At 46.1% G+C, this 17861-nt stretch overlaps 1 protein-coding gene across 1 annotated transcript in view; it reads right to left on the reverse strand.

Annotated features, from left to right (window-relative positions):
* PLXNA2 (plexin A2) overlaps positions 1 to 17861 on the reverse strand; it is a 513443-nt gene that overhangs the window by 144068 nt on the left and 351514 nt on the right. Inside the window, exon 10 of the mRNA XM_030220548.1 lies at positions 4140 to 4340. Within this exon, the coding sequence (XP_030076408.1) occupies positions 4140 to 4340 (201 nt within the window). The remainder of the gene's footprint in view (positions 1 to 4139; positions 4341 to 17861) is intronic.

Genomic DNA, 17861 nt, shown 5'->3' on the forward strand with positions numbered 1-17861 from the left:
CTAAGCTAACTGCTTTTACCACATTCTCTGTCAATGAATTCCAGAGTTTAATTACACGTTGAGTGAAGAAATATTTTCTTCAATTCGTTTTAACTACTTAGTAGCTTCTTCGTGTGCATCTACCTGTTCCACTCTACTCAGTATCATATCTCCCATCAGCCGTCTCTTCTCCAGGCTGAAGAGCTCTAGCTTTTCCTCATAGGGAATGACTGGCCGGGATTCCCCAAGGACAGGTTTGGGAACTATTGATTTATAAGGTGCCACCTGCCTCTGTCAATCTTGTTACACGAGACACTAACATGGCTACCCCTTTTAAAGATTTTACATAAACATTTAGTAATTTTATGTGACTCCCTGCTGAAACATCAAAACAGCAACCAACAGGTCAAGGTAAGAAACCCCCCACATATAGTCCAAAAACCAGTACAGGAAAGTAGGGGTGGACCATGAGATCTCATCAGCCGAGGGTAGGTTGAAGTAACTTTATTCAGCACCAGATATGTATATGACCCGACACGGGGACGTTTTTCGACGGAACCTACTGTCTGCTTCAGGGGTGAAACACTACATATATAAATAAATAAATAAATAAATATGAAGCAGACGGTAGTTCTGTCGAAACACAGCCCCGTGTCAAGTCATCTGGTGCTGAATAAAGTTATTCAACCTACCTTCGGCTGATGAGATTTCATGGTCCACCACTAACTTACTCCCTGTTGAAGTCCATACTGTCTGCTCTATGCAATCCATTCTTTGACCTCCATTCATCTATTTCTGTGATAGAGTTACTGTACCATAATCCATTTGTATAATGCAGAGCCCATTGCTTGAATATTGGGGGGTTTGACGTTTAGCAATCCATCCCATATTCTCCATGTAGCCAGATATTCATTATTTTTCTATTTGTCACATATTCTCATTGCTGAAGTTGTTTTCTCTGGCCTCAGTCTCCAAGCTATGAACCAAAACCTAGCAAGCTGCCCTGCCTACAATATGACAGCAGCTGATGACGACAACTGAGTCTCTTTATCTCTCTAGCTTGCATAAACCCATCTGTCAGATCCCCTCACTCTTGTATGTCTCCTCTCAGCTGACCCTCTTCTCCCCCCCCCCCCCCCACGAGTCACACACACAAAATTGCAGATAAAAAAAAATCATATTCAGGACAGCATCATAGATCATTATCAGCCCTGGCAGCACGTTCTAGTTCTGCATTTGAAGGTAATTTCATTAACGCTCTTTTCCAACTTCAAACTCCTATAGTTCTGAAAAGAGCTGCAAAAATGGGGCATTTTACCCTCAGCAGGCTTTAATCCATGAACACTAGACAACAGTAGCAACTTAAACTATCAGACCAAATTGAAATTCTTTGGCATTTTTCTGAATTTTACACTGGAATTTGTATTCTCAATCTCCCTGATCTGGACAACTAGTGGCGGTGTGTTACAATGAAAAATCCCCCGATCTGGACGAGGACATCTAGTGGCGGTGTGATACAATGAAAAATCCCCCGATCTGGACATCTAGTGGCGGTGTGTTACAATGAAAAATGCCCTGATCTGGACGAGGACATCTAGTGGCGGTGTGTTACAATGAAAAATCCCCCGATCTGGACGAGGACATCTAGTGGCGGTGTGTTACAATGAAAAATCCCCCGACCTGGACGAGGACATCTAGTGGCGGTGTGTTACAATGAAAAATCCCCCGATCTGGACGAGGACATCTAGTGGCGGTGTGATACAATGAAAAATCCCCCGATCTGGACGAGGACATCTAGTGGCGGTGTGTTACAATGAAAAATGCCCTGATCTGGACGAGGACATCTAGTGGCGGTGTGTTACAATGAAAAATACCCCGACCTGGACGAGGACATCTAGTGGCGGTGTGTTACAATGAAAAATCCCCCGATCTGGACGAGGACATCTAGTGGCGGTGTGTTACAATGAAAAATCCCCCGATCTGGACGAGGACATCTAGTGGCGGTGTGTTACAATGAAAAATCCCCCGATCTGGACGAGGACATCTAGTGGCGGTGTGTTACAATGAAAAATCCCCCGATCTGGACGAGGACATCTAGTGGCGGTGTGTTACAATGAAAAATCCCCTGATCTGGACGAGGACATCTAGTGGCAGTGTGATACAATGAAAAATCCCCCGATCTGGACGAGGACATCTAGTGGCGGTGTGTTACAATGAAAAATCCCCCGATCTGGACGAGGACATCTAGTGGCGGTGTGATACAATGAAAAATCCCCCGATCTGGACGAGGACATCTAGTGGCGGTGTGATACAATGAAAAATCCCCCGATCTGGACGAGGACATCTAGTGGCGGTGTGTTACAATGAAAAATCCCCTGATCTGGACGAGGACATCTAGTGGCGGTGTGTTACAATGAAAAATCCCCTGATCTGGACGAGGACATCTAGTGGCGGTGTGTTACAATGAAAAATGCCCTGATCTGGACGAGGACATCTAGTGACGGTGTGTTACAATGAAAAATACCCCGACCTGGACGAGGACATCTAGTGGCGGTGTGTTACAATGAAAAATCCCCCGATCTGGACGAGGACATCTAGTGGCGGTGTGATACAATGAAAAATCCCCCGATCTGGACGAGGACATCTAGTGGCGGTGTGTTACAATGAAAAATGCCCTGATCTGGACGAGGACATCTAGTGGCGGTGTGTTACAATGAAAAATACCCCGACCTGGACGAGGACATCTAGTGGCGGTGTGTTACAATGAAAAATCCCCTGATCTGGACGAGGACATCTAGTGGCGGTGTGTTACAATGAAAAATGCCCTGATCTGGACGAGGACATCTAGTGGCGGTGTGTTACAATGAAAAATACCCCGACCTGGACGAGGACATCTAGTGGCGGTGTGTTACAATGAAAAATCCCCCGATCTGGACGAGGACATCTAGTGACGGTGTGATACAATGAAAAATCCCCCGATCTGGACGAGGACATCTAGTGGCGGTGTGTTACAATGAAAAATCCCCCGATCTGGACGAGGACATCTAGTGGCGGTGTGTTACAATGAAAAATCCCCCGATCTGGACGAGGACATCTAGTGACGGTGTGATACAATGAAAAATCCCCCGATCTGGACGAGGACATCTAGTGGCGGTGTGATACAATGAAAAATCCCCCGATCTGGACGAGGACATCTAGTGGCGGTGTGTTACAATGAAAAATCCCCTGATCTGGACGAGGACATCTAGTGGCGGTGTGTTACAATGAAAAATACCCCGACCTGGACGAGGACATCTAGTGGCGGTGTGTTAAAATGAAAAATCCCCTGATCTGGACGAGGACATCTAGTGGCGGTGTGTTACAATGAAAAATGCCCTGATCTGGACGAGGACATCTAGTGGCGGTGTGTTACAATGAAAAATACCCCGACCTGGACGAGGACATCTAGTGGCGGTGTGTTACAATGAAAAATCCCCTGATCTGGACGAGGACATCTAGTGACGGTGTGATACAATGAAAAATCCCCCGATCTGGACGAGGACATCTAGTGGCGGTGTGTTACAATGAAAAATCCCCTGATCTGGACGAGGACATCTAGTGGCGGTGTGTTATAATGCTGGCAGTATACATGAACTACAAGTCTGAGGACTCTGTCATCATATTGTGCAGACACTCAATATGATTGATATAAGCAAAGTTTACTGGGGCTGATATCAAAATGAAATACATAACAGATGTGACTCATCCACGCCACTAATCAATCAAAGAGTTTCTTGTAAATTGGATTGGGCAATGCAATCCATAGAATGAGATCATCCTTTTTATAGCTAGAAAAATTAGACTATTACTTTTCAGTTGTGCTGATTGTATTGTTATGTGGTTATTGTCTTACAGTGAGGAAAAGAGCTATTTAGAGAACAGCAATTCTGACTTTTAAAATATTCTATTCAGCAAGTTTGCAGAAAATGGCATTCTACTTCCTGCTGCACAATGAATGAAAGCAAGAGCCAATCAGAATGCACCTTACACTCAATGCTGTGGTCACGTTTATCTATTTACAGAACAGGAAGAAGAAAATAAAGAAAGCTCACAAAATGGCCATAGAAATATGTTTTTAAAAGGGGTGTGGCTTTGGGCCTCTCTGCTCCGACTTTTCTTACTGAGTTATTCTGGCACTGGACACTGGAGCTGTTGAAGCGTAGCGCCGGGACCCGGTGGATAACTCCCTGAATGTTCAGCATGCACTCATATCCACGCTGCCCCGACTGTGGCTGCGGCAGGTTGCGAGCCTTCAGTGTGATTGGTTTCACTTCCCCAAAAGGGATCAAGATTTCCTCTGTGGGAACTAGCTGAGGACAGTCCTAGAAATAAACAGACAAGCAATGAGGATTATAAATACATTTTTCATCATTTCCTCTGGTGCAAATAGTTCCCCCCCCCCCCCCCCCTTAAGCTGCACGGGAGTCACCTGCTCACATAATGACTGGTCCAATATTCAGTGGATTTGCTGCTATAGTGGTCTCTAAAAATTTTACTAGGGCTGAGTACCTAAATTTCACTAAATAAACTTCTAAATTTAGGTGCTTAAAATGTGGATGAAAATGGGTGGATTTAGGGCAAAGAAAAAAAAACCTAAGTAGTCCTTTTACTAAGGTGCGCTGAAAAACAGCCTACGGTAGTGTAGGTGTGTGTTTTGGGCGTACACAGATCCACTTTTCAGCGCACCTGCAAAAAAAATGCCTTTTTAAAAATTTTGCCGAAAATGGGCGTGCAGCACAATCAAAATTGGCGCGCCCATTTTGAGTCTGAGACCTTACCGCCAGCCATTGACCTAGTGGTAAAGACTCATGTGGTAACTCGGCGGTAATGACTTGCGTGCGTCCGATACGCACGTCCAAAAATTTAAAAAATTTCGGACTTGTATATCGGTCACGCGCCAAAAGTGAAATTACCGCAAGAGCAACGCGGTAGCCAGGCGTTAACTCCATTTTGGTGCGCATAGACGCTTACGTTGGCTTAGTAAAATGGCCCCTAAGAAGTTTAGAACTAATTTTTAGCACTAGGCTCATAAATTCAGGCCAGGAGTTCTCAACCCCAGTCCTAGGGACCCAGCCATCCAGTCAGGTTTTCAAGATACCAACACTGAATATGCATGAGATACGTTTGCATGCACCGCTTCCACTGTATGCAGATCTATCTCATGCAAATTCATTGTGGATATACCGAAAACCTGACTGGCAAGGTGTGTCCTAAGGACTGGGTTGAAAACCCCTGCTCTAGGCAAATGAATGGCAGGCCTAAATTTATAACCAGAATTTTTAGGCCCCTAAATTAAGATGAATTACGATTAATTTAGGTTCCTAAGGGGCCCTTTTACAGAGCAGGGGCATAGCTATGTGGGGCCACGGGGGCATGGGCCCCCACAGATTATGCCCTGGCCCCTTCTACATTTGACCCCCCGCTGCTGCCCGCCCTGCCACCGCATCAGGTACCTTGTTTGCTGGCGGGGATCCCCAATCCCCGCCAGCCGAAGAATCTTCAGCGCCGGTTGACTCCGGCGCCTTCATGGTGTGATCATCTGTTTCTGACGCCTTACATCCTGCACGGGGATACATGCATGGTGCAGGACGTAAGGCGTCAGAAACAGATGATCACACCACGAAGGCGCCGGACTCGACCGGCGCTGAAGAAGACTCTTCGGCTGGTGGGGATTGGGGACCCCTGCAAGCAAACAAGGTACCTGATGCAGCGGCGGGGCGGGTGGCAGTGGCAGCGGGTGGGGGGGGGGTTGCGGTTGCAGCCTGGGGGGGGGGGTCGGCGGCTAAGCAGTACCCCCCCACCTCGGGCTCTGGCCCCCCCCCCCCCCCCCCCCGCCGAGGTCTGGCTACGCCCCTGTTACAGAGTGGCGGTAAACGCAACATAAGCTTATGGCATGCTGATCTGGAACTACCGCCAGCCCAACTACGCGGTTGCCGGAGGTAGTTCCAGCCTCGGCACATACCAGTTGCAGCGCTAAGGAAAATAGGTCGCTATTTTCTCGTGTAGCGCTAACCCAGCGGTAGTTGGGCACTGCCTGATTACTGCCAGGTACACCCCGGCGCTACAAAAATAAAGACATTTTTGTAGTGCCGGAAATGACAGCGCACTAGGGGTGGGAAGTACTACTGGGCTGCTGCGGTAGCCCGGCGGTACTTCCTGGATAGCGAGCAGTAAGCTCATGTCGGGCTTACCGCCGCTTAGTAAAAGGAGCCCGCAATTTATTTTGCTCAGGTTCTTTGTTCAAACATCAGATAAATATATTTTGTGGTCTATTAGTTTTCATTTTGTACAAAAAAGCATACCATAATGATCTATCCTAAATACTAGACTCTACATGAACTAGACAAAACAGACATCTTCACACTAGACTGATAACCTGCGCGCTACTAATGAAAGCAATACGCACTACCACTTTATTTCACAAACCGGAAATTAACTTTCTGTAGTTGATTGTCTAACTTATGCTATAATTCACCCTATTATTTAGGAACTTCAAGGCAATACCACTGTTTATTCTTCTTTACCATTTGTGCAACTTAATGCAATACCACTTGTATTTCTCTGTCCGGAAATGGCGATCGCCATTATGGCATAATGTAAGCCACATTGAGCCTGCAAATTGGTGGGGAAATGTGGGATCCAAATGCAACAAATAAACAATTCATCAAATTTCTCTTAGATTACTACACCTAGTAGGAATTGGGTCAGACAGTAGAAAAATGGAGGAGCCACAGTCAGAGTCGGAGTCGAAAGTATGGTGTACGAACAACACGACCCTGCTAGGACCACCAGAACTCTTTAAGATAGGGGTTAGGAAGCCTGGACCAGTGGCGTAGCCACAGGTGGGCCTGGGTGGTCCAGGGCCCACCCACCACTTAGGGCTCAGGCCCACCCAACAGTAGCACATGTTTAGCGGTAGCTGGTGGGGATCCAAAGCTCCGTCAGCTGAAGACTTCCGCCTAATGGTAACAAAAACGCTACTCTCAACTATACCGGAACCTGCGAATGTTCAGTTTTCAGCGCATGCCTTCTGCAGACTGCCAAGGTGGAAAGAAGCGTTTTCCTGCCAGCTTAGCTATTTTTTTGGTGGTGGTGGTGGTGTGGAGAACACTTGGTGCCCACCCACTTCTTGCCTAGGCCCACCCAAAATCTGTTGTGTGGCTACGCCCCTGGACTAGGCAAAAGTGTCCAGATGAACTTGCTCCTTTTCCGCCAGTTTTAGCCAGTTGAGATTTAGAAATAGATCAGGATCAGAGAGAAGAAAAACATTAAACAGGAAGTTGCTATGTCCCCTAGAGAACGGAAGACTGATACTGCCATGAAGCATTAAGCCTGCTTCGCTCTCCAGAACTCAAGAACAGAAGGCCTCTAACACCTCTGAACATAGTCTCGGAGGATACCTTAAAGCCTTCCCTATTAGGCTCGGAAGAGTCACAACGGATTGTTAACCTAGAAAAATCCTTCACTTTTCAAAGACAAACCTTTAGATCTTGATGGACATGTCAGAGATTGAAAGCTCTTCCCCCAGGGCTCAAGGGTGTCTTTTATTACCGTGAAGCGGATGGCAGGCCTATTTCTTGATTCAAATGAAAGACTAAGTTTATAACCTTAGGGAGGAAAATTGGTAGCTGTTCTAAGAACGACTCTCCCAGATAAACCACAAACAGCAGCCATTAGAGATAGAAGCCTTAAATCCAGAAATGCAACTCTATCAAAGCTGCGGCAATAAAGCGGAAGACTTTAATTGTTGAAATATAGAGGGAAAAGCAACACAAAAGACTAGCTAATGGTTTAAAGCATACAAAGACATTTAACTTTGCTTCCATTACTCTCCCTAGAGTATTATTCCGTTAAAGAAATGTTAATGGAAACCACAGAAAACGCACAATCCTGAGCTCTTTGTACCATTAAATATTGCAATTGACCTCGAAGACAGCCACTGTTTCAATCTTTAGAAGCCTTAACGATTAGTGTTTCTGCTCGTAAGTTTCAAAGTTGTGCTAATTCAAAACCCTTTTTTGTCCACCTTTAGCACAAAGCGTAACGCTTTGAATTCCAAACAAATTTGGGTTTGCACAGCACTTCAAAATGACAATCTAAGCAGTAAGGATCCATCTGGGCTCTAGAACTGGCCAAGTCCTAAGAGCCCAAAAATGACTGAAAGGTAGCGACCACCTCCAAACCGAGGAATCTTCAGTCTATGAAAACAACGCCATGCAGTGATTGCCAGAGTTGCCACAGCAGTCCTTGGGTAAACAAACACAACTGAGAAGGTACCTTTAATTTGGTCCAAAGCATTTCCAGAACAGCAAATAAGGGAGAAATACTATTTGGGGAGGGGGGAACCTCTATAAGACACTGGATCAGGTTTCTAAAGCTACTGCAAGCAACGTATTTTCCAGGTCTCTGAGTAACTGAATTCCTGTGCTCTTAAGAGTAGCAAAGATTATCTTGGAACCCATAAGAGAGATCTGGAAGGTATCTCATAGGTCTAAGCAATGACTCAACTGTGATAAACGCTTGATCTTTAAAGATGAAGAAGCTCTACATGAAACACATTTTTCTGGGAAGAAGCTTCCTCAGGCCCATTGATGTCCAACAGATGGAACAGTGCTTCTCAACCCAGTCCTTGGGGCACACCCAGCCAGTCAAATTGTCAGGATATCCACAATGAATATGCATGAGAGAGATTTGCATGCACTACCTCCTTGGTATGCAAATCTGTCTCATACATATTTATTATGGATATCATGAAAACCTGATTGGCTGGATGTGCCCCGAGGAGTGGGTTGAGAAGCATCGAGATAGACGATGATGCAACTTCAGAAGGACAATTTATGTAAGTCATTTATACAGGACAGATTCTCAGAAGATTGCGTTCTTGGGGAGCTAGCTAAACTCAAAGCAGACAAAGCGATGGGGCCTGATGGAATACATCTGAGGGTACTCAAGGAACTCAGGGAGGTTCTAGCAGCTCCACTATCTGACCCTTTCAATGCTTCCGTAGAGTCTGGAGTGGTCCCCGAGGACTGGAGAAGAGCGGATGTGGTCCCTCTGCACAAGAGTGGAAGGAGGAGGTTGAGAATTACAGGCCTGTTAGCCTGGCCTCAATGGTGAGTAAACTAATGGAAACAAAGTTTCTAGAATCAAATGGACCGTGGGACCAGAGACAGCATGATTTCACTAGAGGCAGGTCTTGTCAGACAAATCTGATTGATTTCTTCGTCTGGGTGACCAAACAGTTGGATATGGGAAGGGTGCTAGATGTGGTGTACCTAGATTTTAGCAAAGCCTTTGACACGGTTCCGCACAGGCGACTGATAAATAAACTGAGTACGCTCGGAACAGACCCTGAAGTGAATGACTGGGTTCGAAACTGGTTAAGTGGAAGGAGACAGAGGATAGTGGTAAATGGATTTTGCTCTGAGGAAAAGGAAGTTTATCAGTGGTACATAAGTACATAAGTAGTGCCATACTGGGAAAGACCAAAGGTCCATCTAGCCCAGCATCCTGTCACCGACGGTGGCCAATCCAGGTCAAGGGCACCTGGCACGCTCCCCAAACGTAACAACATTCCAGACAAGTTATACCTAAAAATGCGGAATTTTTCCAAGTCCATTTAATAGCGGTCTATGGACTTGTCCTTTAGGAATCTATCTAACCCCTTTTTAAACTCCGTCAAGCTAACCGCCCGTACCACGTTCTCCGGCAACGAATTCCAGAGTCTAATTACACGTTGGGTGAAGAAAATTTTTCTCCGATTCGTTTTAAATTTACCACACTGTAGCTTCAACTCATGCCCTCTAGTCCTAGTATTTTTGGATAGCGTGAACACATCCACCCGATCCATTCCACTCATTATTTTATACACTTCTATCATATCTCCCCTCAGCCGTCTCTTCTCCAAGCTGAAAAGCCCTAGCCTTCTCAGCCTCTCTTCATAGGAAAGTCGTCCCATCCCCACTATCATTTTCGTCACCCTTCGCTGTACCTTTTCCAATTCTACTATATCTTTTTTGAGATACGGAGACCAGTACTGAACACAATACTCCAGGTGCGGTCGCACCATGGAGCGATACAACGGCATTATAACATCCGCACACCTGGACTCCATACCCTTCCTAATAACACCCACATGGATCTCTCCTTGGGCCAACTCTTTTTAACATCTTTGAGGGTTATATTTCAGAAGGACTGTCTGGTAAGGATTGTCTTTTTGTGGATGACACATTGAATTTAGCTCTTAAACTGCAAAACCTTCCTATATTTTAGTAAATAGGGGCCTTACAGGTATTCCTGCAGAGCAGTTGGAAACCAACTATTATACACTTTTCAAGCTCTAAAACAAAGGCAACGTAAGGAACGAGAGAAGGACATTTTCTGCTTTGTTGAGGATTCCATTAACTTGCAAAACCCGGGACTACCCAGACATGACAGATTAACCAGGATTCCCTTGATCAGTACTGGCTACTGTCTGCTTTCATTTTCGTTCTTTATTTTTGCCTCAGACAATGAGAAAAACGTACACAAAAGCCATCGCTGAGGGCGTGATTGTCTGAAGGAGCCTTTTAAGTGCTCAGGAGAAAGGACTTTGCCTACATCAGAGGAGTCCCCAGGCCCCCCTTCTCAATTGTTAAAAAAGATGGTTTCCAGATAGAAAAAAGAATCAAAAGGCTAACCTGAAAATAAATTATGTTCCCATCTGTCTTTTGTTCTTTAAAGCCTCACCATGCTTTAGGAGGGGAAGTTTTCCCTAGCATGCCCCCATCAATGTTTGCAGCAAGTCATATGTTCAGATGAGAAATGCTGTTTGAATTTGGCTGAGTTCCAAAGACAGATACTCTCCGTCCTCCGTGAGAACTGGTTGGAATTTATTTTCTGGATCAAGTGTTATTTGTCTTTTACATATAGAGGATTATTTTTGTCCACTTTCTGAAAGGATGCAGGACAAAAATGCACATCAGTGCAGGAATGGATTCTCAGGAGCTTAGTCAAGATCGGGAGGCGGGGATAGTGCTGGGAAGACTTATACGGTCTGTGCCAGAGCCTGTGGTGGGAAGCGGGACTGGTGGTTTGGAGGCGGGGATAGTGCTGGGCAGACTTGTACGGTCTGTGCCAGAGCGGGTGGTTGGGAGGCGAGGATACGGTCTGTGCCAGAGCCAGTGGTGGGAAGCGGGATTGGTGGTTTGGAGGCGGGGATAGTGCTGGGCAGACTTGTACGGTCTGTGCCAGAGCCGGTGGTTGGGAGGCGAGGATAGAGCTGGGCAGACTTATACGGTCTGTGCCAGAGCCAGTGATTGGGAGGCGGGGCTGGTGGTTGGGAGGCGGGGATAGTGCTGGGCAGACTTATACAGTCTGTGCCCTGAAGAGGACAGGTACAAATCAAAGTAGGGTATACACAAAAAGTAGCACATATGAGTTTATCTTGTTGGGCAGACTGGATGGACCGTGCAGGTCTTTTTCTGCCATCATCTACTATGTTACAGTGAGGCTGAGAAAGTCAGTATCTCTCCAGACACAAACGTACTCGATGTGATAAAACAGATGAAAGAAAAAGGAAAAGCCTATTGGCTATGGAAAATCCGAAAATGAAGATGCAGTGCAAGGGATTGCTGGCTCTCTCCTCCTTTGAGATATTCCTGAGAGAAGTGACAGCAAGAGGACTCCTGAACATCAAGACCTTAACCCTTAACACTGCCCTTCTGCCGTCAGCAACATCCTAGGGATTGGGGTCTGTTCTCCTTTGCTTTCCACTTTCAAGTGGCCTGTGGTTTGGCTTTACCTGCTAACTACATAATTTGCACTGGAAAAACTAAAGGAACTCGGTAGCTGAAAACAGTGTTAGGGTCAATTTTCAAATGCATTTATATATTTACCATAAGCCAGTAAATCACAGTTCGTAAATATACAGAAGTTGTACAGATAGTGCTGGGGTGAAAGAGCTCTGGCTGGCCTGGTGCTATCTGTGTAGTAAAAGGGAAGAGAGGGCTGGGGCAGGGGGCGGCAACCAAATGTTTTGCATATATAAATATATAAATATTGCCATACTGGGAAAGACCAAAGGTCCATCGAGCCCAGCATCCTGTTTCCAACAGTGGCCAATCCAGGTCACAGATACCTGGTAAGATCCCAAAAATGTACAAAACATATTATACTGCTTATCCCAGAAATAGTGGATTTTCCCCAAGTCCATGTAATAACGGTCTATGGACTTTTCCTTTAGGAAGCCGTCCAAACCTTTTTAAAACTCCGCTAAGCTAACCGCCTTTACCACTTTCCCCAGCAACGAATTCCAGAGTTTAATTACACGTTGAGTGAAGAAAACATTTCTCCGATTCATTTTAAATTTACTTCATTGTAGCTTTATCGCATGCCCCCTAGTCCTAGTATTTTTGGAAAGCTGTTCCCTGCTGTCCTTTATAGAACAGTAGTGTAACTCAGGGTGGACTGACCATTCAGGCAACTGGGCAGTGCCTGAGGGCCCAGAGGCTCTGCCTGGATGCTTGTCGCACACTACAGCCCTCCCCGGTCGTACCTTTAAAGGCGCGCCACTGTTGATCTAGTGACCTTTGCGGGGGGGGGGGGAACATGTTCTTTCCTGCCCATTGTGCAGCCGCTATTCCCCCCTGTCTGGCATTGCCGTATTTAAAAAATGGCGGCCTGCGGAAGACTCGTGAGACTGTTGAGACCAGCGAGACTACCGCGGGAAATCTGGGCCACCATTTTGAAAACAGAGACTCCAGAGAGGCCCTGACCCAGTTAAACCCCACTGACATGATATTCTGTGGCACTTAACTGGTTAATGCCACTGAAAATTGCTGCTAACCGGCCACCGGGTTAGGTTAGGGGCGGGTGGGGAGCGGAGAATGAGTGGAGCGCCTACTTAGCTGGTTAGCAGCCATTTTCAGACTGCTAACCAGCTAAGTAACTACATAAAGTTAGGACTGTCCTAACTTAGGGATCCTCTTACTAAGCTGTGGCAAAAGTGGGGGGAAGACATGCGTCGAGGCCCCCTTTTACTGCAGCGGGTAAAAGGCTCGTTTTTTTCTTTAAGAAATGGCCGTGCGGCACTTGCCGTAGGGCCATTTCAGGGGGAGCACTTACTGCCACCCATTGGGGTAGCGGTAAGGGCTCAGTGCTAACCTGGAGGTAAACGGGCAGCGCATGGCACTGCCCAATTACCGCTGGGTAAACAACGGCGCTACAAAAATAAAAATATTTTTGTAGCGCCAGAAATGGCATGTGTGGGGGTGGGAACTGCTGCCAGGCTGCTGCGGTAGCCCACGTTGGGTTTAGCGCTGTTTAGTAAAAGACCCCCCTTTATGAGCTAAAATTAACTTGGCACCGGATTAAATATTGGCTGGTACCCGTCTAACTTCTGGGTGACCACTGAGATCCAGACATTCAATGCCAGGAGCCATGACTGAATATCAGGCTCAGTTGCCTCTTTCCTACTCCTTTGGGCCTCCAGCTGAATCAGAACCAGGACTGGAACCTGGTGCACTGAAGAGGACAGTACAAATAAAAAAGTAGCACATATGAATTTATCTTCTTGGGCAGACTGGATGGACCGTGCAGGTCTTTTTCTGCCATCATCTACTATGTTTACTATGTATGTAACCTGGTGCCATGAGCCTTCTTCTCACAACTGCTAAGAAATGTTTCCCCCTATTCCCTTCCAGTTGACCTTTTCCTTCACTGAAGCTATTGCTACATTACCCTGCTCTTCTCTGTTCTGACAATGGAAGTTTATACCTTATATGAAAGTTTTTTTGTAACAAACTATCGACTTTACACAATCAGCTATACATCGTAAGACTCCTGAAGAAGGCGTGAGCTAGCGCCGAAACACAGCTGTGTTGAGTCGTTGTCACTTCGCTTGCAATAAAGATTTGTTCCTTTATAGACGTCTCCTCCGGTTTTTAGAAGAGCCTACCTTTCCTACTTCTTCCTTCTGCAACCTTTTACGTAGGAACCAGTGTACCTCCACCCCTTTGGGGTGGTTTTCTTTGCTCTCCTGCTTTAATCCAGTCAGGGAAGTAACGGTCCTCAGCTGAGGTCCATACAGCAGGGCTCCTTAAGGAACCTCGAAACTATGGGTCCTGTTTCTGGCCGCTAGCCGTTCCCATTGTGCAAGGACAGGGAAGTCTTCCCCCAGGAGCTCAGATTGTTTTCTCTGTGTCATCTCCAATTCTGGCTGCAACAGAAGGCTTGACCCAGGAATGAAACCCACAACTGAACCACCAGCGTGGCCAACGCATGCCCCAGTTTTAAATAAACCTCGTTGTCTGGGTTAATTATCACAGTATAAAAGACAGCAGGAGTGGGGGGTGGAGATAAAAACGGTAAAGGAATTCAAACGTGTGTGGGATAAACACAAAGGAATTCTGTTTAGAAGGAATGGATCCACGGAATCTTAGCGGAGTTTAGGTGGTGACATCAGTAATTGGGAAGCGAAAACTGTGCTGGGCCAGACTTCTACAGTCTACGCCCTGAATGTAACTGAATAGATTTGGATGGGCTGGAGTGTAAATTTTAAGGGGTTTCGACTTTAGCTTCAGAACTTAGTACAAGAAGAGAGTTGGGCAAACTTCTACAGTCTGTGCCCTGAGAAAGGCAGGGACAAATCAAACTCAGGTATAAAGTATCACATACCATGTAAAATGAATTTATCTTGTTGGACAGACTGGATGGACCGTACAGGTCTTTATCTGCTGTCATTTACTATGTTACTATGTTACTCTTTGGGGTTCTACATAGAATGTTGCTACTAATTGGGATTCTGGAATCTTCTAACTCTTTAGGATTCCAGAATCTTCAGAACTTTTAGTACAAGAACAGTTCTGGGCAGACTTCTACGGTCTGTGCCCTGAGAATGGCAAGGACAAATCAAACTCGGGTATAAAGTATCACATACCATGTAAAATGAGTTTATCTTGTTGGTCAGACTGGATGGACTGTACAGGTCTTTATCTGCCGCCATTTACTATGCTACTATATTACAGCATATAACAGCAAAACTCACATTGCAGGCAGGCAGCTAATCGTGCATACACGCACGCACACACACACACACCTGTTCCTCATTAGAGTACATACTGGTGGGGGAGGGGGTTGACCTCATGATTCCAGTCTCACTAGGCTCTGACGCATGACTAGAATACCCATGTTTCTGAGCTGTACAGTCACATGGAAAGTAAAAACCGAAAGTGAATAACGTCACCCATAGCGCAATCAGTGCATCGACAGGTGAGCTGAAAATCATTCAGTTCTCCTTCTTCCACATGAATGGCGAAATGTAATTACAAAATACGTTCAACATCTTGTCTGAAAGGCTGCTAACGTTCTGTCATTAGTATCAGAAATCTTAAATTAGTGACAAAGACTTAACACTTTTTTTTGAAGGATAAACATAAATGAAAAAGTTACACTTCCTTACATTTCTAGGATACTGACATTGAAGGTCTTTGATTTATTTCAGGCCCGGGTTAGAAACGGATTATAATGATAGGATTAATTAGCAGCTGGGTTTGTCTGGCAGGCCTATGTGTCCATCAGGTTGGCCGGGCCACTGCGGGGGTTGGTGGTGGTGGGATGCATTTGGAGAGGCTGTGAGGACCTAAGATGCCAGAATTGATGGCTATTCAGATGATCGTGAGACCTTGCGGCTGGAGATGTGCAAGGAGAGGTGCTGGGAATAAACTAAAAGTGAAGCTAATGTAAACCTAGATACCCAGGAGAGTGGGGAACAATGGAAGATAACAAGAATTATCGACTACTACTACTTATCATTTCTAAAGTGCTACTAGAAGTACGCAGCGCTGTACACTTGAACATGAAGAGACAGTCCCTGCTCGACAGAGCTTACAATCTAATCAGGACAAATAATACTTGGAATGTCCTCCCCGCGGGAGGTGGTGGAGATGAAAACGGTAACGGAATTCAAAAATGCGTGGGATAAACACAAAAGGAATTCTGTTCAGAAGGAATGGATCCTCAGAAGCTTAGCGGAGATTAGATGGCAGCACCGGTGGTGGGAGGCGGGGCTAATGGTTGGGAGGCGGGGCTAGTGCTGGGCAGACTTCTACAGTCTGTGCCCTGAAAATGGCAGATACAAATCAAAGTCAGGTATACACATAAAGTAGCACATATGAGTTTATCTTGTTGGGCAGACTGGATGGACCATACAGGTCTTTCTCTGCCGTCATCTACTATGTCACTATCACGCATATTTTCAAAAGAGAAGGGTGCCCATCTTCCGACACAAATCGGGAGATGGGCGTCCTTCTCTCAGGGTCGCCCAAATCGGCATAATCGAAAGCCGATTTTGGGCGTCCTACTGCTTTCCGTCAAGGGGGAAGACCAAAGTTCACGGGGGCATTTCGGAAGCATAGTGAAGGCAGGACTGGGACGTGCTTAACACATGGGCGTCCTCGGCCGATATTGGAAAAAAGAAGGACGTCCCTGACGAGCACTTGGGCGACTTTACTTGGTCCTTTTTTTTTTTTTTAACAACCAAGCCACAAAAATGTGCCCTAAATGACCAGATGACCACCGGAGGGAATCGGGGATGACCTCCCCATACTCACTCAGTGGTCACTAACCCCCTCACACCCGTAAAAATGTTTTTTAAAAATATTTTTTCCAGCCTCTATGTCAGCCTCAGATATCATACCCAGCTCCATAACAGCAGTATGCAGGTCCCTGGAACAGTTTTAGTGGGTACTGCAGTGCACTTCAGGCAGGCGGACCCAGGCCCATCCTCCCTTACCTGTTACACTTGTGGAGGAAACAGCGAGCTCTCCAAAACCCACCAGAAACCCACTGTACCCACATCTAGGTGCCCCCCTTCATCCCTAAGGGCTACGGTAGTGATGTACAGTTGTGGGGAGTGGGTTTTGGGAGGGGGGGTTGGGGTTCTCAGCACACAAGGTAAGGGAGCTATGTACCTGGGAGCTTTTACTGAAGTCCACTGCAGTGCCCTAGGAATGCTGGCTCCTCCCATGCCCAAATGGCTTGGATTTGGTTGTTTCTGAGATGGGCGTCCTCGGTTTCCATTACTGCCAAAAACCGGGGACGACCATCTCTAAGGATGACCATCTCTAAGGTCGACCTAAATGTTGAGATTTGGGCGTCCCTGACTGTATTATCGAAACAAATGATGGATGCCCATCTTGTTTTGATAATACGGGTTTTCCCGCCCCTTCGCGGGACGTCCTGCGAGGACGTCCTCAGGAAAACCTGGGTGCCCCATTCGATTATGCCCCTCCACGTTACTACGTAAGGGATAAGGACAAAGAGTAGCAAGATTCTGGAATCCGAAAGACTGCTACCACCACTACTTATCATTTCTATAGCGTTACTAGACGTACGCAACACTCATGAACAGACAGTCTCTGCTCGACAGAGCTTACAATCTAAATAGGACACACAAACAGGACAAATAAGGGATAAAGGATTTACAAAGGTGGGAATGATAAAAATGGGTGATGAACAAGTGAGTAAGGGTTAGGAGTTAAAAGCGATGCCAATAAGGTGGGCTTTTAGCATAGATTTAAAGACAGCCACAGATGGAGGTTGACATACCGGCTCAGGAAGTCTATTCCAGTCAAATGGTGCAGCAAGATAAAAGGAACGGAGTCTGGAGTTAGCAGTGGAGAAGAAAGGTGCAGATAAGAGAAATTTACCCAGTGAACCCAGTTATCTTGAATAAGTGTTCAGTTTTGGAGGCTGTATCTTGCTAAAGATGTCAAAAGACTGGAAGCGGTGCAAAGAAAAGCTACAAACATGGTTTGGGATTTGCGTTGCAAACCGTACGAGAGACTTGCCGACCTGAACATGTA

The sequence above is a fragment of the Microcaecilia unicolor genome, chromosome 12 (assembly GCF_901765095.1).
Source record: "Microcaecilia unicolor chromosome 12, aMicUni1.1, whole genome shotgun sequence".
Taxonomy (NCBI): Eukaryota; Metazoa; Chordata; class Amphibia; order Gymnophiona; family Siphonopidae; genus Microcaecilia; species Microcaecilia unicolor.